General features: G+C 54.2%; 7 protein-coding genes across 7 annotated transcripts; 6 read left to right on the top strand and 1 right to left on the bottom strand.

The window, feature by feature from the left end:
• Positions 1–1,198: 1,198 nt before the first annotated feature.
• Positions 1,199–2,440, top strand: PHYSODRAFT_303848 (hypothetical protein; the record flags this gene model as incomplete). The annotated part of the gene is made up of 1 exon (XM_009534085.1): positions 1,199–2,440. One exon carries the CDS (start codon positions 1,199–1,201, stop codon positions 2,438–2,440), a length of 1,242 nt encoding a protein of 413 aa, XP_009532380.1.
• A 1,914-nt stretch (positions 2,441–4,354) lies between these two features.
• PHYSODRAFT_517133 (hypothetical protein) lies at positions 4,355–5,542 on the top strand (the record flags this gene model as incomplete). The annotated part of the gene is made up of 1 exon (XM_009534084.1): positions 4,355–5,542. The coding sequence occupies one exon, from the start codon at positions 4,355–4,357 to the stop codon at positions 5,540–5,542; it is 1,188 nt and encodes a 395-aa protein (XP_009532379.1).
• A 2,663-nt stretch (positions 5,543–8,205) lies between these two features.
• PHYSODRAFT_454051 (hypothetical protein) lies at positions 8,206–8,355 on the top strand (the record flags this gene model as incomplete). The annotated part of the gene is made up of 1 exon (XM_009534083.1): positions 8,206–8,355. A coding segment is annotated over one exon (150 nt), but the record flags the coding sequence as incomplete, so codon positions are not given.
• Positions 8,356–8,883: 528 nt separating this feature from the next.
• Positions 8,884–10,182, top strand: PHYSODRAFT_336516 (hypothetical protein; the record flags this gene model as incomplete). The annotated part of the gene is made up of 1 exon (XM_009534082.1): positions 8,884–10,182. The coding sequence occupies one exon, from the start codon at positions 8,884–8,886 to the stop codon at positions 10,180–10,182; it is 1,299 nt and encodes a 432-aa protein (XP_009532377.1).
• A 4,292-nt stretch (positions 10,183–14,474) lies between these two features.
• On the top strand, positions 14,475–16,121 carry PHYSODRAFT_317327 (hypothetical protein; the record flags this gene model as incomplete). The annotated part of the gene is made up of 4 exons (XM_009534081.1): positions 14,475–14,615; positions 14,714–15,409; positions 15,471–15,843; positions 15,976–16,121. 4 exons carry the CDS (start codon positions 14,475–14,477, stop codon positions 16,119–16,121), a joined length of 1,356 nt encoding a protein of 451 aa, XP_009532376.1.
• Positions 16,122–16,410: 289 nt separating this feature from the next.
• On the bottom strand, positions 16,411–17,495 carry PHYSODRAFT_515856 (hypothetical protein; the record flags this gene model as incomplete). Its single annotated transcript, XM_009534080.1, has 3 exons — positions 16,411–16,618; positions 16,762–17,399; positions 17,436–17,495. The coding sequence occupies 3 exons, from the start codon at positions 17,493–17,495 to the stop codon at positions 16,411–16,413; spliced, it is 906 nt and encodes a 301-aa protein (XP_009532375.1).
• A 1,616-nt stretch (positions 17,496–19,111) lies between these two features.
• On the top strand, positions 19,112–20,395 carry PHYSODRAFT_562992 (hypothetical protein; the record flags this gene model as incomplete). The annotated part of the gene is made up of 3 exons (XM_009534079.1): positions 19,112–19,261; positions 19,337–19,531; positions 19,625–20,395. The coding sequence occupies exons 2-3, from the start codon at positions 19,343–19,345 to the stop codon at positions 20,393–20,395; spliced, it is 960 nt and encodes a 319-aa protein (XP_009532374.1). The 5' UTR covers positions 19,112–19,261; positions 19,337–19,342.
• Between the last annotated feature and the right edge of the window lie 173 nt (positions 20,396–20,568).

Below are 20,568 nucleotides of genomic sequence, written 5' to 3'. Positions count from 1 at the left end.
CGCCATCGAAATCTGTGACGACCATTTCCTACTGTTGGCCCACTAGTCCATCAACATAATTGCTAGGCCCTCTCATCTTCTTCATTGTCTTCACTTCATTCATAACTTGTTGTCGCCCTTCTGAATCCCGCTTTTTATTCAATTTGACGAGGTGACACCGATTAAATCGCCAAACTACCAAGAGGTCGATTTTGAGCCCACCGCCAGTGTATTATACGTGTAACAGCGTACCGTAGATACTGTGCAAGCCATTTTGGAGATGTGGTAGACGCACTAGTATCTCAATACTTGGCAGATGCATTGTCTTTGAGAACGCAGAAGGAAGAGAACTACATGTACCTACGAGGATACGGTACGCGGTACACACCACTTCAGCCTCGGACACTGATCTTAGTGCTTTAGTGCTACCGTAGCTAAGTGACCGAATGCGCGCGCTACCTGTACAGTACTCTATTACCACTGTCATGCTCATGATCTACGGCAAGCATTTAACACAGATGCCCAGCATCTTGGCATTGTGGCCCGTCACCACGGACTCCGTTGCACGGAGATCCAGTCTTACTCGTACACCACCAAATGCGTGCTTCAGCAACTCGGAGGCAGGACAGGGCACCAACGCCGTGTTTTATCCACATGGAAAGATCCCGCGATCTGCCATGGTGAAATCCTTTGCGGTACATGTACAGCTGCGATGTGGTTCGTTGCACGTTGCAACTCAATCGAGTGCTGTACAGTACTTAAGTTAAGCAGTTTAGTGCCGTCGTCGCGCAGTGCGATGAAGCGAAGCGCCGCTCTAATACACGAAGCCCTTTTCCGTTTATCTCTGCTGTGAAAAGCAACAAGTAAGCGCTAGGCTTATCTGCAATCATGTCGGCTCACAGTGAACGGCATACCGACGCCACGCTGGGTTGTTAAATGCACAGCAATCAAAAGGCAACCTCGTCTACAGCGATCATGTGGCGGTGTTGCCGTCGAGAGCTGCGATGCGTGGAGGGCTTGGGCGTGGTGTGATCCCTTCGCTGAAAAGCAGCCGGAGCACAAACTAACGAAAAGCCACCGAAAAGACCGCATCCTTCAAGCTGCCAAAACAGAGATTACCAACCCGATTTGCTCGTTCGGCGCTCCTTGACCCGATACATGTACAATTTACTCGGAGCTCATTCCTCGATTTCGCCCGCCTCCCCAGCACTGCAGCAGCATGCAACTCTGCCCCACAGACCCAGTTCTCAAGGCTCTTCGGCTGAAAACGGACTCGCCTCGTCGGGCTCGAAGCTTTCCCGAACCAAGTTCAAACACTCGTGAGGCTAAAAGGTGTCGACGCTCGAGTGATGTTCCTGGTACCAATGAGGAGCTCTTGTTAGCCCTCACAGGGCCTAGAAGCCTCTCACGTGGGCGACCACGAGACCCCAACAACATCCCGCTTACAGCAGCGCATGAACTTCGGATGCTGAGGGCTCAAGTGGCGAGCATGGAGGAAGAGCTGGTAGGTCTGCAGTCCAAGTGGTCGAAGCAGCTACCTGAAGAGCGCGTTCTGGCTGCAGCTCTCCGATCAGCTCAAGAGAAGCACGCAACGGACCTAGCTGAGAGAGCGCACAAGGAACTCCAGCAGCTCCTTCGACAGCAACAACTCATGTTCGCTACACTCCAGACAGCCGTCCTGTGCGCCCCTCTTCACTCCAACGGCAGCGAGATGTTCGAGGCGCTGCACTTCGACACTCAACTTGGGAGTGACCATCAGCAGCGCGAGACAATGCTCACGACACACAACGAGCGGTCTCTCGCTACGCTGCCGTCTATCATCGACAAGTTCTCGCAGCTGGCCATCGACAAGGCGATGGAGGGACAAGATGCCACCGAGGAGTCCGTGATGCCGCTGTCGCAGATCAACATCACTGGTGGCCAGGACTGCACACTCATCTCGAGCGTCTTCATCTCCGAGATCCCGCATACCTCGCTGGAGGAGGTGTACGCTGCCGTGCTGGCGTACTTCGCCGCAATCCCAACGTCGCTGAAGCGCCACTTCGGAGTTGAAGCGAACCGCACAAGGCTGAACGACGCAGAGTCTAAGGTTGTGTATCGGCAATCGACCTTCAAAGGGTCGGGGCTGCCAGCGACTGTGAACAACATCGTGTGCTCGGAGCTGACGGCGTCACACGGAATGGTCCACATCGACGCTGTGACGGACGACCCTCTGCACCCTGTGCCCGAGTCGTCTTCGTCGCAGTACGGCATCTGCGGGCTCACTATCACGCCTCGGAAGGAGCCCGTGACGGGCAAGACGTCGAGTATCACGCTGCGCTGGGTGGTGGTGTATCGCTACAACATGTTGCCACACGACCCTGCTATTCGGAGGGACTTGGAGATTATCCGACCCATTCTGAACGGTGACCTCCTCACTGCCTCCGTGTGCAGTCATATCCGCGAGCCGCAGACGCAGTAGTGATTTTCCAAGACCACCTTATAGTAAGCTGTAGAATTTTGTTGTATCAAATGATATCAAACGGTATTCAAGCCAAAGCTATTCAAACTGGCATTATCTCTTGAAAACTACTCGAATAGTTTGGTGTCAATACTGGCTGTACATGCACTCATGCTCTTCCAATGAAGGCCCTCATCAAGGGCAAGCACTCAGGTACCATGTATTCATGAGGAAAGTGGGAACGAGCGAACCGCGAACCGTAAGCCACAATGCCAATTTAGCGCGTAATACATGTACACGCGTGTAGCGGGTTACAGTTCATGACTGGAAAGGCACGATTGAAGGGAAACGCAACTCATCGAAGCAAGTGACGGCAACAACGGCATGCTTACCCCGCGGGAAGCTCGTACGATTTGACCGTTGTCATTTTACAGAGCTGTGAAGATTTCTAACACGCTTGCCGCCGTGACAGTTCCGTCGCCACCGTAAGGTTTCGGGTCCACATCCGACTACAGTATTAATATACATGGACTCTTTGGGTGTTGTCAATAGAACGGTGCTGCGTTCTCAATGGTAATCTTTGTCTTTGTCTGCAACAGCCCTGCGGCCAGCTTTTAGCTTAAAAAACGGTTCACTCAAAGCTGCCGTACATCACGCTACAGTATTACGAGATGCTGTCGACGCAACTGAGTGAACCATAACCATTGCTCACCTTCCAGTTGGTTCAGCCACCGAGCCAGGAAGCAGACGATAGCAACCAACACACGCTGGGTTGCGCTACCCTGCCTGCAGATGGTGTAGACTACAGCAGACGCCACACCCCACCGGCTTACAGAACACGTGAATCGCCGACTCTCATTGCTTGTCAGCGTGTTCAAAACAGAACTGAAGCTCACTGCTGGCTCGTCACAGCAGCTGGATGGAGAATGTAAGCAGACTTCGTTTACATGTACATGTACTGCAGGAATGACTGTGAGAATCGCATTATCAGGTTGAGCTCGAGTGCATGTACACGTATCCATAGAGAAAGCCATGCATGCCATGCCCACTTATCCATAGAGAATGCCATGCATGCTTATCAAGCGTCCATCAAAAGGTTACGTACACTGCGTCTGGGGCTTTGATTCTTGTAGAACACGAATCTCAAAGCGTCTTGTGGAAGGACAGCAGTGGATGCCGCTACACGCATGTGTACATGTACAGGCCCTCCCAACTGGCACTGAGCACCAGCTTGAACTTGTCTCGCTGATTAATTGAACAGCACCCCCACATTCGTATTACGCTCTCCCGAAGCTGACGAACCGGGAGAATCTTGAGCCTTGATGCGTGGAGGGGTGGGTGAGGCAGTCGGAGCAATGGTGTAACGCGCAACGCAACCCCCACAGCTCGAGAAACTCCTCGCGATACATGTACTGTAGAACACTGAACACTATCCTCATCATTTCTTTTAAACTGTATGCAAGTTTTGAAAGTACAAAGCGAATGCTTTGCTGTTGCTTGACCACTGTTCGCGCTGAACAGTGCGGCCTTGGTGGCAAATGCAACGAAACCTTACAGTAGAAGAAGGTGGTTGCGGCGTTCGCTTACAGAGGATTTCTTACGGTGCCTCGTAATCGAAAGGCTCAGGGAGGGGTTGCTGTTGATGTTGCCCTGTCTGCACGAATGACTGGATGGATGGCTCGAGTCTGTCGCATCGGCAGGTGGGTTTGTTGGTGTCCCGCGTCAAATCAGGATAGACGCTCCAAACACGAAAAACAGCCGCCGGCGCAAAGCTCGCTCGAGCCTCGAGTGAGCCAGCCAGCCTTTTCTGTGGGGCATCACAATTTGCAACTTGCCCTCTCCTGATCAAAGCATCCGCGCTCCGCCGCTTCTCCACATCACTCCCGATTCCAACAGCAAAACCCAATGAGCCTCCGCCCCACGAACGTGGTCCCTATGGCCCCGTTTCCGAGCTTGTCAATGTCCCGCGACCCAGAACCTGCGTCCAAGAAGCGCCGTCGATCCCAGGAAGCCAATGACGATGTCATTTCCGCGCTGAAAGGGGCGCGTCGTCCGAGGGGCCGACCCCGCGTTGCCAACAAAACACCTCTCAGTGCCACGCAAGAAATTCGGATGCTGCGAGCCCAAGTCGCCTGTATGGAAGCCGAACTCCACGGTCTCGAAACCAAGTGGACCCGTGAACTACCCGACCAACGCACACTGGCGACAGCCCAGCACACCGCTCGCAAGAAACGCGAGGTGGCTCTGACTGAGGCTGCGCACATGGAGCTGGAGGAGATGCTGCTGCAGCAACAGTTGATGTTCGCCACCCTCCAAGCAGCCATCTTCCAGGCGCCGCTGCACTCCAGCGGAAAGGATTTGTACAAGGCCCTCCATTTCGACACTCGTCTCGGACGCGACCGTAAGGAACGCAACAGTATGCTCAAGGCGCACAACGAGCGCGCGCTCGCAACGGTGCCGTCAATCATGAGACGGTTTACGCAAATGGGGGTCGACAAGGTGCTGGCGCTCCAAGAGCAGGGTGCGTCCAACAAATCCGTGCTGCCGCTCTCTCAGATTGGCATCACTGGCTGCAAGGACCACACGCTTGTCTCCAGCGTCTTCATGTCCGAGATCCCGCACAACTCGCTCGAGGATGTGTACGCGGCGTCATTAGCGTATCATGACGCGATCCCTTCAACCATGAAGCGCCACTTCGGTATTGATGCCACTCGCACGAGGTTGAACGGGGATGACGAGCCTGCTTCCTACTGGCGATTGAGTCTCGACGGGGCCGGATTACCTGCGACTGTGAACCACGTCGTGTGCTCTGAGCTCACCCCGTCGCATGGTATGGTTCACGTGGACGCCGTCATTGACGACCCTCTTCACCCGGTTACCCGGACGAGCCCGCTAGAGTTCGGCATCAGTGGACTGACCATGACGCCTCGGAAAGAGCCGCTCACGGGAAGAACAGTAGCTATCACGCTGCGGTGGGTGGTTGTATACCGCTACAAGTTGCTGCCGGATGATCCTGCACTCAGGAAGGACCTGGAGATCATTCGCCCCATTTTCAACGGCGATCTCATCACGGCGTCGGTGTGCGGGTACATCCAGGAACTGCAGCGCAGGCCGCGAAGCTAAGCTATTATCTGCCAATAGTAGGTACACATTATGTTTTGAATTGAAATGGTGTTTCTTGTGAATGCCTGAACGTGGTTGCACCTTCGCGGCTCAGAATTCCTGAGTCAACAATAACATCATCACTTCTTAATGGATCGGCCCAATGGCCAGCAATCGCTGCACCCGAGACACTGGTACTGGAGAAGTATACCTATTAATACAGGTGCACACGCACGTCAAAGTGTCGTGTGGTATTGGACCGTGCTGGTGGCATGCAATGCATTGCATTCTTCGCTGCATCATAACATGGAGAAAGATGCTCGGAAACTTGGTGATGAGCACCTCGAACCCCGTTAGCGCACGATTGGGAGACATCAACCGATGCGTCTTCACCAAGGTGTTCCAAGTTGGATGCGTTGACTCGAGTGGACACAGCAAACCAGCCACAACCAGACCACAATCCAGGTGGGTTCGATTGCACACAGTACAAGATGCGATGCTCGCTGCCCAGTTGACAACGGATTGGAATGAGCACTCGCAATCATGCACACATCGTTCTTCGCTAGAGATCGTTGCAGCTGTAATCGCAAGGCTCCTTTCAAGCAACGACCGTCAGCGTCAATTAATTGCGCGGTTCAAGAATTTCCAAAATTGAGTAATGCACGCTTCACGCTTACGGCCAGATAAACCGTCGGATCTGTCATTGCCCCCTTGTCAAGGCTGGAGGCGCGCTCCATGCATTCCATGAGTTGGACAATTGGGTTTCCATTTGCCGTGGACCCCATGACATGGAGATTCTTGTCTTGCACGCTAAAGTGCAGTCGGCACTGTGTACAGTAGCTTGGAAGCCTATGCGCAAACCATGGATGAGTTTTCCCCTGCTGGCGATGCGGTAAACCCACCTGGCGGTCCTGTGGTCAATCTCAAGAAAATATTGCTCCGAGCTGAAAAAGGGGGAACGCGAGCTGGGGCAGAGAACGACAGAAGAGTGCGAGAACGGAGGACGAGCAAGCAATCGCATCAAGGATGTCCTCCACGGCTGCTTCCCTAGAACATGAGCTAACCTCTGACCAAAACAGCCAAAAACAGCTCTTGTGGCACGCTACGGCGCCACGCGTGACGAGCTGGGGTTCACAGAATCCCAGAATGTGAAGTCCAAAGCTTCAACGCTTCGACTTGCCGCGTTTTGGTCGGTAATCTTGTAGACGGAGATCGTCCCTGCTGGTTACCGGTATCGATACCTTGAAGCACTGTCCCCACTTGTTTATCCTGAAGAACCTGGCAAGTTTTCGCAGATCAGGACGCGACCTCGGATCGGACAAGGTTGCCATTTGGTTGCATTTGCATTGAGCCTTCCGCTGGTAATATTAGTGTACTGTAAATCAAGGTACACTGTAGAATGCTGCGCCAAATCTCGCCGGCAGCAACATTTCCCGGGTCTGACGTCGATTGTAAAACCTTCATGCCGCCACAAAAAAAGAGGAATCAAAATGGTGGCGGCTGCATAGCTCACGCGGCTCGGCGGCGCTCGGCTCAGCTAGGCAATGCTTTTTGTACAAGTATTGTTTTCACGATTACTACACATTTTCTGGCAGCTCGTAAAGTAGTACAAGCGGAACCAGCACAAAGCTTTTGTTTTTCGTTCATGAAAGGCTTTGCCACTGTCGTACAGTGTAAAGCACCCCGCTCCGAGCTTTCGAATTTACGGAAGTAATTAATACCCGTCAACAGAGCTTTCAGTCGCCGAGGCAACGGTAGCAATCCGGTAGCTGCAAGAGACCGCAGCGACCAAGGGGCCGCCGCAACTTCGACGAGCGACTTCGTCCGCTCAGCTCCATGTCACGACGTGCGGGCTTACGCAGCCAGGTAGTTGACGCTGTCCTTGCGTGGCGGTGGCCTATCCGCCTTCCCCGTGCGCACACAGACAAAAAACAACCCAACAATCGCTGCCATCGCCGGCATCCCGAACCTTTTGGCATGTTGATCGCCCGCCCGATATCATCTCATCAACATCCCGCAGCGGCGATCTGCCGGTCCGGCTTTCGATTCTCTCTTCTACGGGCCATACAATCGCGCAGTGCACACGAGCTCAAGTGGCTTTTTCGAGGCGTCGCAGATGAATCAACTGATTGCACTCGCGGTAAAAGCACGTTCTTATATGCGGGGTTACGGGACGTAGCCACCGACTTCGTAAACGAACCTGCGCAGCCGAAGGGAGCTCCAAAGCATGCTTTATTGCGGGTAATGGGGCTACGCAACCCCCGATTTGATTATGCTGGCATGTGTTGTGTTACCCCGAACGCGCGTGTGTTGCTCTCACAAGCAAGAAAAGCTATAAAGCGGCCTGAGCCCACTACAGAATTCTGCCCGAATAAGGAACGGATGTATAACTAATAGCCTCACATATTTAATATTATTTTCCAGTCGATGTGGCGATAGGGGGATGTGCAAGGTACTGCAAGGTACTGAGGTGAAAAATCCAGTTCCAATCATCCACCCTCGTTTGAAAAATGGCGCGCATTTAGCGATCTTACTAGACTTCAAACTACATGTATCGTAGTGGTAGACTCGCACTTTTTCTTTTGCACCTCGCCCCACAAGCCCACCTCCTCCCCCACTCCACCCATGAAGTCCACACCGTCCAAGCGTCTCCGCCTCACTTGGTCTGAGAAAGTGGGCATCCTCGACAAGGTGAAGGGCTAGATAATCCCTACGAGGTCGACCAGTTGACAGCGCTGTTGTGGTGCGAGGATGCCTGGTCAAAGGTTAGTGCTTCGACCATACGCCACTGCTGGAATCATTCCGGACTCGTAGGTAAAGCTGCTCTTCAGTTCATGTTGAAATTACTAAATCAGTACATTGGAAAAGTATACTCGACTTAACATCAATTTATATATTCTGCGTCTTTATATATATCAGGCGTTCCTTACTTGGGCAGATTACTGTACAGCACGCGGCCGGTGACGTCGACAATGCTGATTTCTGGAGGTTTCCGTCACAATGGTCCAACATCGGACAGGATCAGTTAACAAGCTGTCCTCCGGTCAATATCCTGCAGGATGTTCATGTCTGCCCCCCATGACGAGCACATCGCAGCAGAGTAAAGTCCGCCCGCACAAACGAAAGCGAAGTGTGGCAAGCGCCCGAGTTTGATTGCGCCTTGCCTTGCCTGTCTTCGCTTCGGTTGTTTTCGTTTTGACAGGAACACCCCAACCGCAACGCGCTTCAAATCGCGCTCTCATATCGCTGTATAAAGATCTGCGGGGGACGCAGCCACCCTCTGCAACTCATCTCTCATCTGCAGTAGTTCGCAATTTTCCAGCTAGCGAACAGATCGATTCCTACTCCACTGTAGCTCTTCCATGAGCCTGCACCCGACCAACGTGATCCTGATGCCCCCGCTGCCTGAAATGGGAGCCTTCTCCGCGTCGCCAAGCAGCCCGGACTCCGCCAGCCGCTCCAGCTCCAGCTCCAGCAACACCAAGAAGCGCCGACGCCTGTCCCCCACCAAAGACAGCAACAGCACCAATAACAACGAGGAGCTCATCTGCGTGCTCACGGGCGCCACGCCGGCGCCCCCGCGGCCGCGCGCGGCCAACGGAGCCCCGCTCACAGCCACGCACGAGATCCGCCTGCTGCGCGCGCAGGTCGCCGAGATGGAGGACGAGCTGCGCGCGCTCAACAACAAGTGGGCCGCGCAGCTGCCCGACCAGCGCACGCTGGCCATCGCGCAGCGCTCGGCGCGCGAGAAGCACGGCGCGATCCAGACCGAGGCGGCGCACAACGAGCTGCAGCAGATGCTGCTGCAGCAGCAGTTGCTCTTCGCCACGCTGCAGGCCGCCGTGTTGCGGGCGCCGCTGCACTCCAGCGGCCAGGCGATGTTCGAGGCGCTGCACTTTGACACGCACCTGGGGCGCGACGCTGAAGAGAGGGAGACGCTGCTGCTGGCCCACAACGAGCGCTCGCTCGCGACGCTGCCGTCGATCGTCAACAGGTTCGCGCAGATGGCCATCGACCGCGTCGTGGCCCACCAGGGCAAGAGCAAGAAGCCGGTGTTGCCGGTGTTGCCCCTGTCGCACTTGGACATCACCGGCTGCAAGAACCGCACGCTCATCTCGAGCGTCTTCATCTCGGAGATCCCGCACACGTCGCTCGAGCAGGTGTACGCGGCCGTGCTGGCCTACTTCGACGGCATCCCGACGTCCATGAAGCGCCACTTCAATGTCAACGCCAAGCGGACCAGACTCAACAGCGCCGACTCGCCCGTGGTGTACCGTCGCTCGACGTTTAACGGCGCGGGGCTCCCGGCCATCGTCAACAACGTCGTGTGCTCGGACCTCACGCCATCCCATGGCATGGTCCACATCGACGCAATCACGGAGGACCCACTGCACCCGGTCAACCGGACGGGGCCGTCGCAGTACGGCATCTGCGGGCTGACCATCACCCCGCGCAAGGACCCCGTGACCGGCAGGACGGTGGCGGTCACGCTGCGGTGGGCCGTTGTCTACAACTACAACATGCTGCCGGACGACCCGGCGCTCAAGGACGACCTGGAGATCATCCGCCCCATTCTGAACGGCGACCTGATCACCGCGACCGTGTGCGGCTACATCCAGCAGCAACAGCAGCAGCAGAGCCAAAGCCCGCGCACCGAGTAAATACTGTGGCATACGTATGTACGCAACGAGTTGGAGAGCTTCATGTAAAGTAGGAAATGCAGTAATTTTGGTGTCGATCCGGATCTTGCCTTGAGCCTGCGAGCCTGTGGACGGGCTCAGACACCGCGTGATGTGTGCTAACGCATGGACCGGTCGGCTAGGTGTCGTAGGCGAGGCATTGGCGAGAGGGGCCAACAAGGTGTCCACGCGGCGTGCACTGGACGAAAGCACCATTTCAGGTGTCCACCACCGGTTCGCCTGCCCTGCAACCAACCCAACAGCCAACCAGCAGCACCAGCCCTTCTGCTGGCAGCCGAGCCTCTGCGAATCGCAGTGCGATCGATCCATCGCTCATCACGTGACATGCATCGACTCAAAGGATCCGCACGCTTCGATTGCTTGCAGTTTCCAGCGTGCAATTGTGGGCACGCTGATGACTTTGGGCCTCAGCCACGCCGCCGCAATCCGCAGCTCGTGATGCCTTCTTGCGCCGTTTCTGCAGGCAGGCACGCAGGGATCGGGGCGCTCGGCAAATGGCGGCGCTCGAGAGCTGCCCGTCATGCGCTTTGCAGTCAAACGCGTAAGCCTCGTGGTTGCGCGCCCTAGCAACGGCGAAGCCACTTGAATAGTGTACACTGGCGGTAGACGACGACGTGCTTCCCGCGGACCAGTCGAGGCCGCAGTCCAAGCAGCAGAAGAGCGCCTCATGTTTACAGGGGCGAGTAACATAGCTGCGTGTAATGACTGGGCCGGTGACGGCGTCGGTGCGAGCGTCTTCGCGCTGGAAGAGATCGAAACGAATCGAAGCGAATCGACCGACTAAGAGGTCAACGGAGACCGTGGAAGACATCCGTTCACGGTCTCCGCTGGTCGACCCACCGCCCCCCAGACGTCGTAAGGTGACGAGCGTGTTTTCTGCGCTGAATCACGCGTGAGAGCGCGGTGCAGAGACCCCGGGGCCGCGCGCATCAACGGCGCTGGGATTGCTGAGGAGGAATTAAATAATACAAGTAGATTGGGGCTATTTGTCCAAACGTAAGTAGATCAGACCATCAGCGCACAGCGAGCGAAGCGAGCCCACGCCTGTGGTTGGTCAGCCCGTGTGCGAAGCACGCGGATGCAAAACCAGGACCTAGCATTGCCCTTCTAGCAAGCGGAGGCGACGCGTGCGAGCCGCAGCGGGCTTGTTAGGGTTCTGTCCAAGCGAGCACAGCGAGCCTTTAGGGTCTGGAGGGCCGCGCGCAGCGCGTAGCAGGGTGATAATTAAAATACGTTTAATCAACGTCTCCCAGTCTACTTCTAAGTAGTCCCCATGATCTACTTACGTTTGGACAAATAGCCCCAATCTACTTGTATTATTTAATTCCTCGGTTGCTGAGTGCCTGCCGATTTTCCACCGTCCTCCAGCCCTCCACGCATCAAAGCTTTTGGCGCGCGCGGCGCGCGGATTGGCCGCGTGCTTCCCATCGGGCGACGGAGCTCCCTTCTCTGGAAACAGTAAGCCTCCGCGCGCCACCTCTACGGCGCTACATGATGAAGAGTCCGGGTCGCCAGTGTACCAACTTTGGACCATAAACAACCTTCTTTGGGACAATGGCAACCTAAAAAAGACGAGAACAACCAAAAGAGCTGGAAAGTGATCGTCAACAACCACTTTTTCGATCACTAGCAACCTGTCCTTTCTACTGCCCTTTCTCCAGGTAAGCCGGGCGCCTGCGAATGGCCGCTACACAAACTACATGTACATGTACTTGAGCTCAGTATAGCTTTGCCTGGTTCAAATTCAAAATAACTCGCGCGCGTTAAAATGGTCCAGATGCTTCAGAATAACCCGCACGAGTTAATTTGAATTAAATTACTCGCGCGACATCATAAAGTAAGTTGTATTAATACGTGTAGAATACTCCGGTTGCGCATGCGTATAGGCAGCTATTAGGAGTTGTTATAATGTGGCGTCATGCGAGGTACGGAGCTGATATGAGGCCAATTATACTGTTTTAAATTGAAATGGTACGTACTAGAGTATACTGTACTGTGAGTTTAGTAAAGGGTAATTATACGTGAGCATTTCGGAGTTCAACCCAAGCACGGTTGCCACAAAGCAATCCGTGTGAACAAATGCATACATTTAGTTTGTCTTAGGATGCCAGGCACCGCAATGTATCACAACATACCCAGATTGTCCCTTACATGTGAGTATATGCCGATTGAGTAAAACATTTTAGTAAGGTTCGCACCAGTTCCTGCCTCTAAGCCACCGGATAGCCGTTTCCTCTGTTGTGATGGTAGTGGTTGTGTATGGTTACGACGCATTTTTTTATTTTATCTGTGTGGAGCATTTATACAGAACTTGCAGCTCTACTCAGAGATTCGATAATATATAGAGAGTAGTTCGGAAGGTATCACCTCGTATTCTAGCGCCTCGTGCTGAACCACCTAAGCGTCCGTTATACTACTCAGCTAGCGTGGATACCTTGCATGCTAAAGTATATAATGGGTCTTCTGGCATATTTCAAGTGGCAACGTATAACCCTCAAAAATACTCAGGGAAATTTATCAGGCTTAAGAATTTCAGCGAGCCAACCAGCATACTAAGTACTTAAGTACTTAAGTATTTTGTTTTGGAAATAAGGTATATAGAGTTCACTTACACTAGTAACGAGTATCCATAGCCATAACGCTCACTGCCTCGATGTTAGTGACAATCAGCACAATGGTCCGCATTGGGGTTTCAAACCACGAACCATTTCGCACTGCATACTTTTAAATAAAGGCGTTAGGACTCAACCAACCTCTCTATAACTACTATTCCTAGGCGCGTTGAGGTGCAACTACAACGTCTGAATTTGGAGCAATATGTATGTGTGCACTACGATGCGAAAATTCGCTGGGAATTGTAGCTATATAGTGACCGACGGGTAAATATTAAAGGCGCACACCCTTGCTGTGAGTGGCATTTGAGCTAACTGTAAGTCGTGTGACTTTCCAGTCAAAAACGCTTGCTCAAGTAGTATATCCTACCTCTTCAATACGAGCTTCCCACAATAACTTCACTAAAACAGACTTGTTAGCCCCCTCATGAACGTTATTGCTCGTTGTGCAGTTACATCGTAGCCGACGTTATAGATCAAATTTGGAATTTGAATTTGTTGGGCGTTAGACGGCTATCTACCACTACCATTACGATGTACTGGTGTAGCCTCACCAACAGTCCACATGCCTCGAGGACGCGAGTCTGCGGTAGTGGTCCACGAAATTATAGTCCACAATCTAACTCGCTAAGAACGATGTCTGTTTAGTTCATTGCTATTTACTTGTGCAGTTAGTTGACTATACTCTCTGTACACCCGATGTCCCTCGTTCTTATTCGATTCCAACACACTCTGGGGTAATGAGCATTGTTGGTACCATTCTTGCATGTTTTTACAGGATTGAATGTTGACGGTATTTTACCCAGTCACACAGCTTCGTTGAAATATCTAAGCCCATTTTCTCACTTCACCAACCTGATCGTTTAGCAACTTTCGAGCTTGACGCATGTAGCTGTTATGAATCAAACTAACTCGAGCAGTTTTGAATCCACTGCTCATATTAACTCGCGCGAGTTGTTTTGAATCCACTACTTCATATTAACTCGCGCGAGTTGTTTTGAATCCACGACTTCGTATTAACTTGCGCGAGTTATTTTGAAGTAGACATTAATCATTCTTAGAGGTCAATAGGCATGTCGGCACGTGGTTGGCACCGTCCTGTTCGCGGCTCAGCTCGCCGCCACCTGTAGACAATGCCTGCGTCCTTTTGGGATACAGCATTGGTTTTGGTGTTGGTGGACCGTGACACGAACTCGCGATATGCGGTGTAATAAACCGCACAGAAAAGCAACCACTTTTGAGTACAGAACTGAGTAGTACAGGATCGGTTCTGTACACAAAAGTGGTTGCTGGTGTGGTTGCTGTTGTACAAATCGCAGGTTGTTATCGTACTTTACTCCATGATGAAATCGGGTGGCTACACAGACAACGAGACGAAAGCCTTCATCGGTCGGTTTCTGTCTGTGTTGGCTGACACGGCCGGCTCCCGCATCATCATCCGCGCCTTAGAGTACCTGCTGCTTGCTGCTCGTGGCGGCGCGCACTTCCAGCCGATACCCGTGCGCGTGAATTAACTCGCCGGTTGCCAGCAGGCCGCACCCGCTGTTGTTGTCTGTTTCGCCGCTCGACTGTAGCGTCCGCCAAGTGAGACCCGGCGGCGGACGGACATCCAGACCTTCCTTTCGTCCGGAAGCGCTACGTATGGCAAGTCGGCAGGGACGCGCGGAGCACGCGGCCTTCTTGGCGCTCGCCACGGCCGGCGCCAGCACCAGGAAGACCAGTCGAGGAGGCGCGCGCAGCGCGTCCGGCACGCCCACGCGCAAGGCCGCGATCCCCGCCGCGGTGCGTGCGTGTACTTCATTGTCCACATGTTGGCCATTGAGACTCCACTGACTGTTGTTGCTGTGGCTGATTGTTGTTTTGTTGTTACCGATTGGCAGCATGAGGTCAAGGAGCTGCGCGTGGAGGCGCAGAAGCTCGACGAGCAGTTCACCGCTCTCTGTGCCAAGTGGCGAGCGGCGCTGCCCGAGCACAACGTGCTGCTCGCGGCCTGCACGGCGGCCAAGCAGAAGACAGTCACGAGTCACGTGGAGCAGCTCAATCTGCGTCTAAAGGACGAGCTGCTGCAGCAACAGCTCTACTTCTCGGCGCTGCAGCAGAAGCTCACGGAGGCGCCGCTGTGGTCCCGCTCGGCAGTGTGCCAAGAGCTCTTCGACCGCATGCACGGCTACCTGCACCTCGTGGGCTCCGACCCTGCGAGTCGTAGGGAGCAGCTGCAAGCGCGCTTCGAGTTGGGCGTGCGTCTGGCGCCGGAGATCGTCGAGAACTTCACGCGCGAGTTCGTGCCGCTCACGTCGCCCGTGCTCCCGTTCTCGCGGACTAGTACGGCCGCTACTACGATATCCCCGCCATTGAACTCTCGAGTGGAGAACGACAGGAACAAAGCGGGCAGCGTCTGCGGCACGCTCGTGTCCAACGTCTTCGTCTGCAAAGTGCCGGCCAGCGCCTCGATACCGCGTATCTACCAGACCATCGTGGACAACCTCAAGAATACCTCGATCGAGCTGGAACGCCGTCTTGGCGTGCTGCTCGAAGTCAAGGTACCGACGGTACTGTTGTGTCCAAACATGCCCCCTGTGTGGTGTTGTTTCTGCATGTTAGCGGATGTACTAACGGGGTTCCCTTACGTCCACGTAGCACGAGGTTGAGATGGGGCCGTCGACATATTACGCGCGCGTGGAGCGGCAGGATGGAGAGATGCGGGGCGCCCACACGAACCGCGCGTGGAGTGGGAGACTCGTGAGCGATGACTTGGCTGTGCTCGTGACGGACTTCGTGGACGAGGACGACGATGAAGGCTCGGATCGGAAAGAGACGCAAGAGGTGCAAGTGGGCAGCGATGGTGTGCCGTTGGTGCCTCCGACGCCAAAGTCGGGGCTCCGCATCGACATCTGCATGATCCTGACCATCGCGCGCGTGAAGGACCCGGAGACGCAGGAGCCGATCGTGCTGATGCGCCGACTGCGCGTGCATCGGTACAACCTGCCGCCCAACTCGCCGGTGATCCACCGTGAGCTCAACAAGCTGCTGTCGTATTTCAACGGCGACTTCCACATGGCCATGCTCAGTGACGCCTATATGAACATGAGCAACAACGACGACCACTCGTCCGTCGCTGGAAGTGAAAGCGTTCGGTCTGAAGCGGAGGACAAGAAAGTGGTAGACGATGAAGACACGGAGGAGGACGAGGATCGAAGCATCAAGAAGCAGAAGACCAGTCCAGTGAAACAAGAGTCGGCTGAGGTCGAACCAGCTTCAAGCACTCCCCCCATTGCGCCAAGTGCATAGTGAAAGATAAGTAAGTAATCTGATGCACTCGATGTAGTCCGGTAAATGTTGAAAAGAAAGAGAGAATGTAGTATCAACCATCACAGCAGATAGAGAATAATTTAACGACTTTGGTTTGTTGTTTCATGTTGTCAATTCCTTCGTTAACCCCCCCGCACGAGGCTTCGTTTGCCACACACACACACACGTACGTTTCCATAAAAAAAATCTATCTCGCTCTACCTCGCTCAACCTCTTCTATCCTTGTATATATATATATCAGTGGATCCCCCGTCGTCGCTTTCTACGGTTAAAGGGCTCTCGGTTGTCCGTTTTGCTCGAGTTGGCGACAAATGACCTCCATTAACAGGTCTCCGTTGAACCAGGGCAGCGAGGACCGGATCTCGTCGTGCAGCCTGGACGAAGTGGGCGGGAGGTTGTACCGGTTCACAGATAATCTCTGCACGAGGACGTGCTCCTGACCATTCATCGGGTCTCTCTCCGGCGTCATGAGGAGCCTGCACCAAAAATTAAAAAAAATCGCCGTCAGATCGCAAAGATTAAGGCAACATCCAGCACTTCGAAGTCGGCAACTTCAACGACCCCGCAACATTTTAGCACGTACGAGAGACACGAGTCCAGCCCCGCGCGGTTTTCGGACGTCCGGTCGATGGGGTAGCACACGTCCTCATCAACGAAATCCGCCACCACCACGGCCGAGTCGGGCGTGACGCGCGCGGCGAGCGTCGTGTTGCTGCTGGAGGAAAAACTGGGTCCGTTGCGGTATCGCATCTGGGTGTAAGCTCGACCGTGGCCCAAATCCTGCAACACCTCGAGGTCGCAGTGCACCCCCAAGTGGCTGTTTAGCTCCGTTGAGAGGTTCTGGAAGTAGTGCATCGCGGCCCCCACGGCAAATTCCATGGATCGGTGCGGGATGCGGCAGAGCAGGATGTTGGACACGTAGGTGAAGTTGCCGTCCGCCATGACGCTCGTGTGGGAGAAGGGGTTAGAGAATGTTGCATTTGGCAAATGTTGCCGCGCGAACCTCCCCATCAGCGCGGGCACGAGGCGCACCCCCATTTCGCACTGGGCAATGAGGTGGTCGGTGCGTTGGGTCGTGGTTAGAGAATTGGGGAGCGCCGAGAACGAGTGCATCCCCTCGAAGAGCTCCTTGCTTCTTGACGGGGCCAGGAACGGCGACTGGGTTATGAGGTGTTGCAACGACGCGAGGTACAGTTGCTGCTGCAACACTTGGTCCTTGAGCGAACGGTTCACCATTTCGGCTTGGGAGGACACCCACTTGGCCTTGGCGGCAACACAGGCCGACTCTCTAACGGAGGGGTCGGGCAGGTGCTCTTGCCATTTCGCACACAGCGAAGCCAGTTGCGTCTCCATTGCCGCGGCGTCGGCGCGGAGTTGCCGCAACTCGTGCTGCAGGTTAAGGTAAAACCAAAACAGTTAAGTGAATACGTGGAATTTTTTGCGAATGCAAAAATGGTTAGCACTGGACTAACCGTGGCGGATGGCGCTGGTTTGCGTTGCGTTTTGCTTAACCCGCTGAGGAAAAAGTCTTCTTCTTGTTGTTGCTGCGGAGCCTCGTTGGCTCTGGAGGCGAGGTGCCTGGCCTCGACCTCGCGGGCGGGCGGAGCCGGCGCCACTTGCACTCTTGGGCGAGACATGCACGACTGAGGCGGCCGGAGGAGCGACGGCAAGGGCTGCATGAGCTTGTCGGGCGCCATTGTTCACGGGCGGTGCTTTCGGAAGTGGCAACACCTTGCACCCATATCGCCTCGGATAAGGGCAGAGAGAGGGTTACGAGACCGCGAGATGGGCGCGCAGGTAAACAGAAAACGTTTCAAAACGTTGCCCTGAGCGTACTTAACCACCTGTTAAATAAAATGACCTCTCGTTTCTAGTAGATATGACTACCCCAGTTTACGATTTTTATATGGCAAGGGACCTTTATAGATTGATTCGGACAAAGTTCGCTTGCTTTTCTTCTTTTTTGAAGCGCAGATTAATTCCAGGTCACACAATGTGTATATGCGCATTACGCACCGTGTGTCAGAACACGGTGCTCTCTGGTCGCAATCACGTGCAATCTCTGGGTTTTCATATCAGAACAGGGTGAGCGGATGGTGCAAGCACAGGCGCCAGAGTCAAAACAGGGTGATAGTCGTGAAACTCCAAATGTGTGGGCCACATCACGCTTAGATGCTGCTCACGTTGACCGACAGGTAGTACTGCCCCAGCTGGTGTGTATTTTTCATGCACACATAATTAGTTAGCAGGTATTACAATAGAGAACTTTAGGTTCTCTAATGTATGAGCGCACCAGCACCAAGTTGGCGTGGCGACCAACGTCGCCGCTCCGTTCGTTGATCACCGGCTCATCGGTGTGAGCCCCAGCGGCCATAGCACCCCAATAAAATGTAAGCGCAAGCGATAAATTAACTATGAGACGAAGTTGTGAGTGAGCTGTTGTGGTTGAGCTCATCCACACTCGCTGAATGCTATCTGCGCTGCAGCACTAGTAGGAAGCTATAGACGCTGGTTTACTATCTACGCCAGCGCTTTCTCACGGCTCCATCTACCAGTTCTTCCTCTGTCGTTTCTACTCCTATGTTCTCACTTCACCCCACTACTTGCCGCTAGGCCGAGGGGCCCACGGCGCGGGCTAACTGCTCCTCTGTCTACTACCTAAAGCCCTTCTATCCGTTCTTGCGGCGAAGACGATGCCTACCTGCCAGCACCCCCATCCCCCTATACCTCCGCACCCAAGAGACACGTTTCTGCGTCCCTTGTGCTGCACTCAGAATCTTCGTAAGCCTCGCAAGCTTCGTGCGCGACGGCGGCGGCTTGCCGTTGATTGAGAGCCGCTCAATGCTTGGCGTCGATTTATTGTGAAACCTGCTAAAGATGATATCAAATTGTTAAGGATACTAGATTTGACAGGTGTCGGAAGTGAGAGTACATTCTGTACAGTACCTTCGACACGGTACGCAATGGCTGAGACGACACGCCCCGCGAGCCCCGCGTCCTCCTCCAGCGACGAGGCATCCCCTCATAAGCGCCAGAAGAGTGGGGAGGCAGCAACAAGCCGCAAGCGCAGTAATGGCCAACACAAACGCAAGAAAGTCCCCACCTACTACCGACGCAAGGCAAGTGTCCAACGGGTAATTCTCAAAGCGTTCAAGTGTCATCTAACCGACTTGTTGTTGCAAAACTTGCTGCAGCATGAAATGGACCAGCTCGAGGAGGAAAAGAAGCAGTTGGAGGCCAGGATAAAGGACCTCGAGGAGCGCGCCGATATTCTGCGGCCGCGTGAGGCGCTGAGACTGCGGCAGCACACCAATAAGGTGTTGCGCGACGTGCTGCACGCCCAACGTCGAGCATTTGCCGGTGCGGCGTCAATTGTTGCACACCATTTCGTACGTTCCTGAGTGGTGGTAACCGCAATTTTTTTCGCACTAATTTAACACTCTCCTAACCTTGGATTGTGTTTTCATTTTCCGCTTTTAAAGCGCGAGAAGAGCACCGGCCCTTTCGATACGCCAACCCGGTTAAGTAAAGACCCGGTTAAGCGAGAAGCAGAGTTGCTGGAGATGAGGAAGCAGCGCTTATCGTGCGCCTACGAGTTTATGAGGGAAATGCTCAAATTCATGGATGTGACGCTGGACTTCACCGAGCAGAAGAAGTTCACAGCCACCAACGGGGACTTTTGCTCCGAGCGATTCGAGATCGTGCCGCTACCCCAAGCGCGCAGTGTCAAGCGCGTGTTCGATGCCGTGGAAGCGTTCGTGTCCAACATGGAGATCAGCATGTCGGAGGTGGACGGAGACATCACCATTCGCGAGAACGACGAGCCGCGGCTGTCCACCACGTGCCCCGTGGCCCAACATCGCTTCGTGACCACAGTCGCTAACATGGTGCAGATGGATACAAACAACGCGGCGTTCGCGGAGTACCGACCGCCGGGGTCTGGCGAAGAGGAGGTCGGCTTCTCTATCAACGACGTGATCGATGAGGACGAGCTGTACCCGTACAAACCCGAGACCCGCGTCCGCCAGGACGTCACGGTGATCATTATGGTGTCCAGGCAACAGGATAAGGAGGGCAGGCCGCTTATCGTGTTCTCGCGATGGTGGTCGTTAAGGTTACGGAAATCCCACATCCACGTGCCAAGGGCGATCGCGCAGCGGATTTCCAACGGACTCGACAGCGTCTCCGCCTCCATGCTCGCGGCCGCAGAGCGTGCCGACTACCCTTCCGCTTCACTCAACCGTATACTATAGAAGCCATTCAACGACAAGCACCTTACTGGAAGGTGGTGCAGCTTAGTGGTGCAAGTTGCACTGCAACGTTAATCTTTGCGGAGACTGTGCTTGTCGCTACCGCATCAGGACCAACTTCAATGATTATGTTTCCTCGGTGCTCGTCACTTTGAAAGCGAGTCAAGTGCTGTGTA

Source organism: Phytophthora sojae (assembly GCF_000149755.1).
Source record: "Phytophthora sojae unplaced genomic scaffold PHYSOscaffold_7, whole genome shotgun sequence".
Lineage (NCBI taxonomy): Eukaryota > Oomycota > Peronosporomycetes > Peronosporales > Peronosporaceae > Phytophthora > Phytophthora sojae.
The sequence above is the reverse complement of the archived record's forward strand: the minus strand, read 5'-3'. Positions and strand labels throughout refer to the sequence as shown.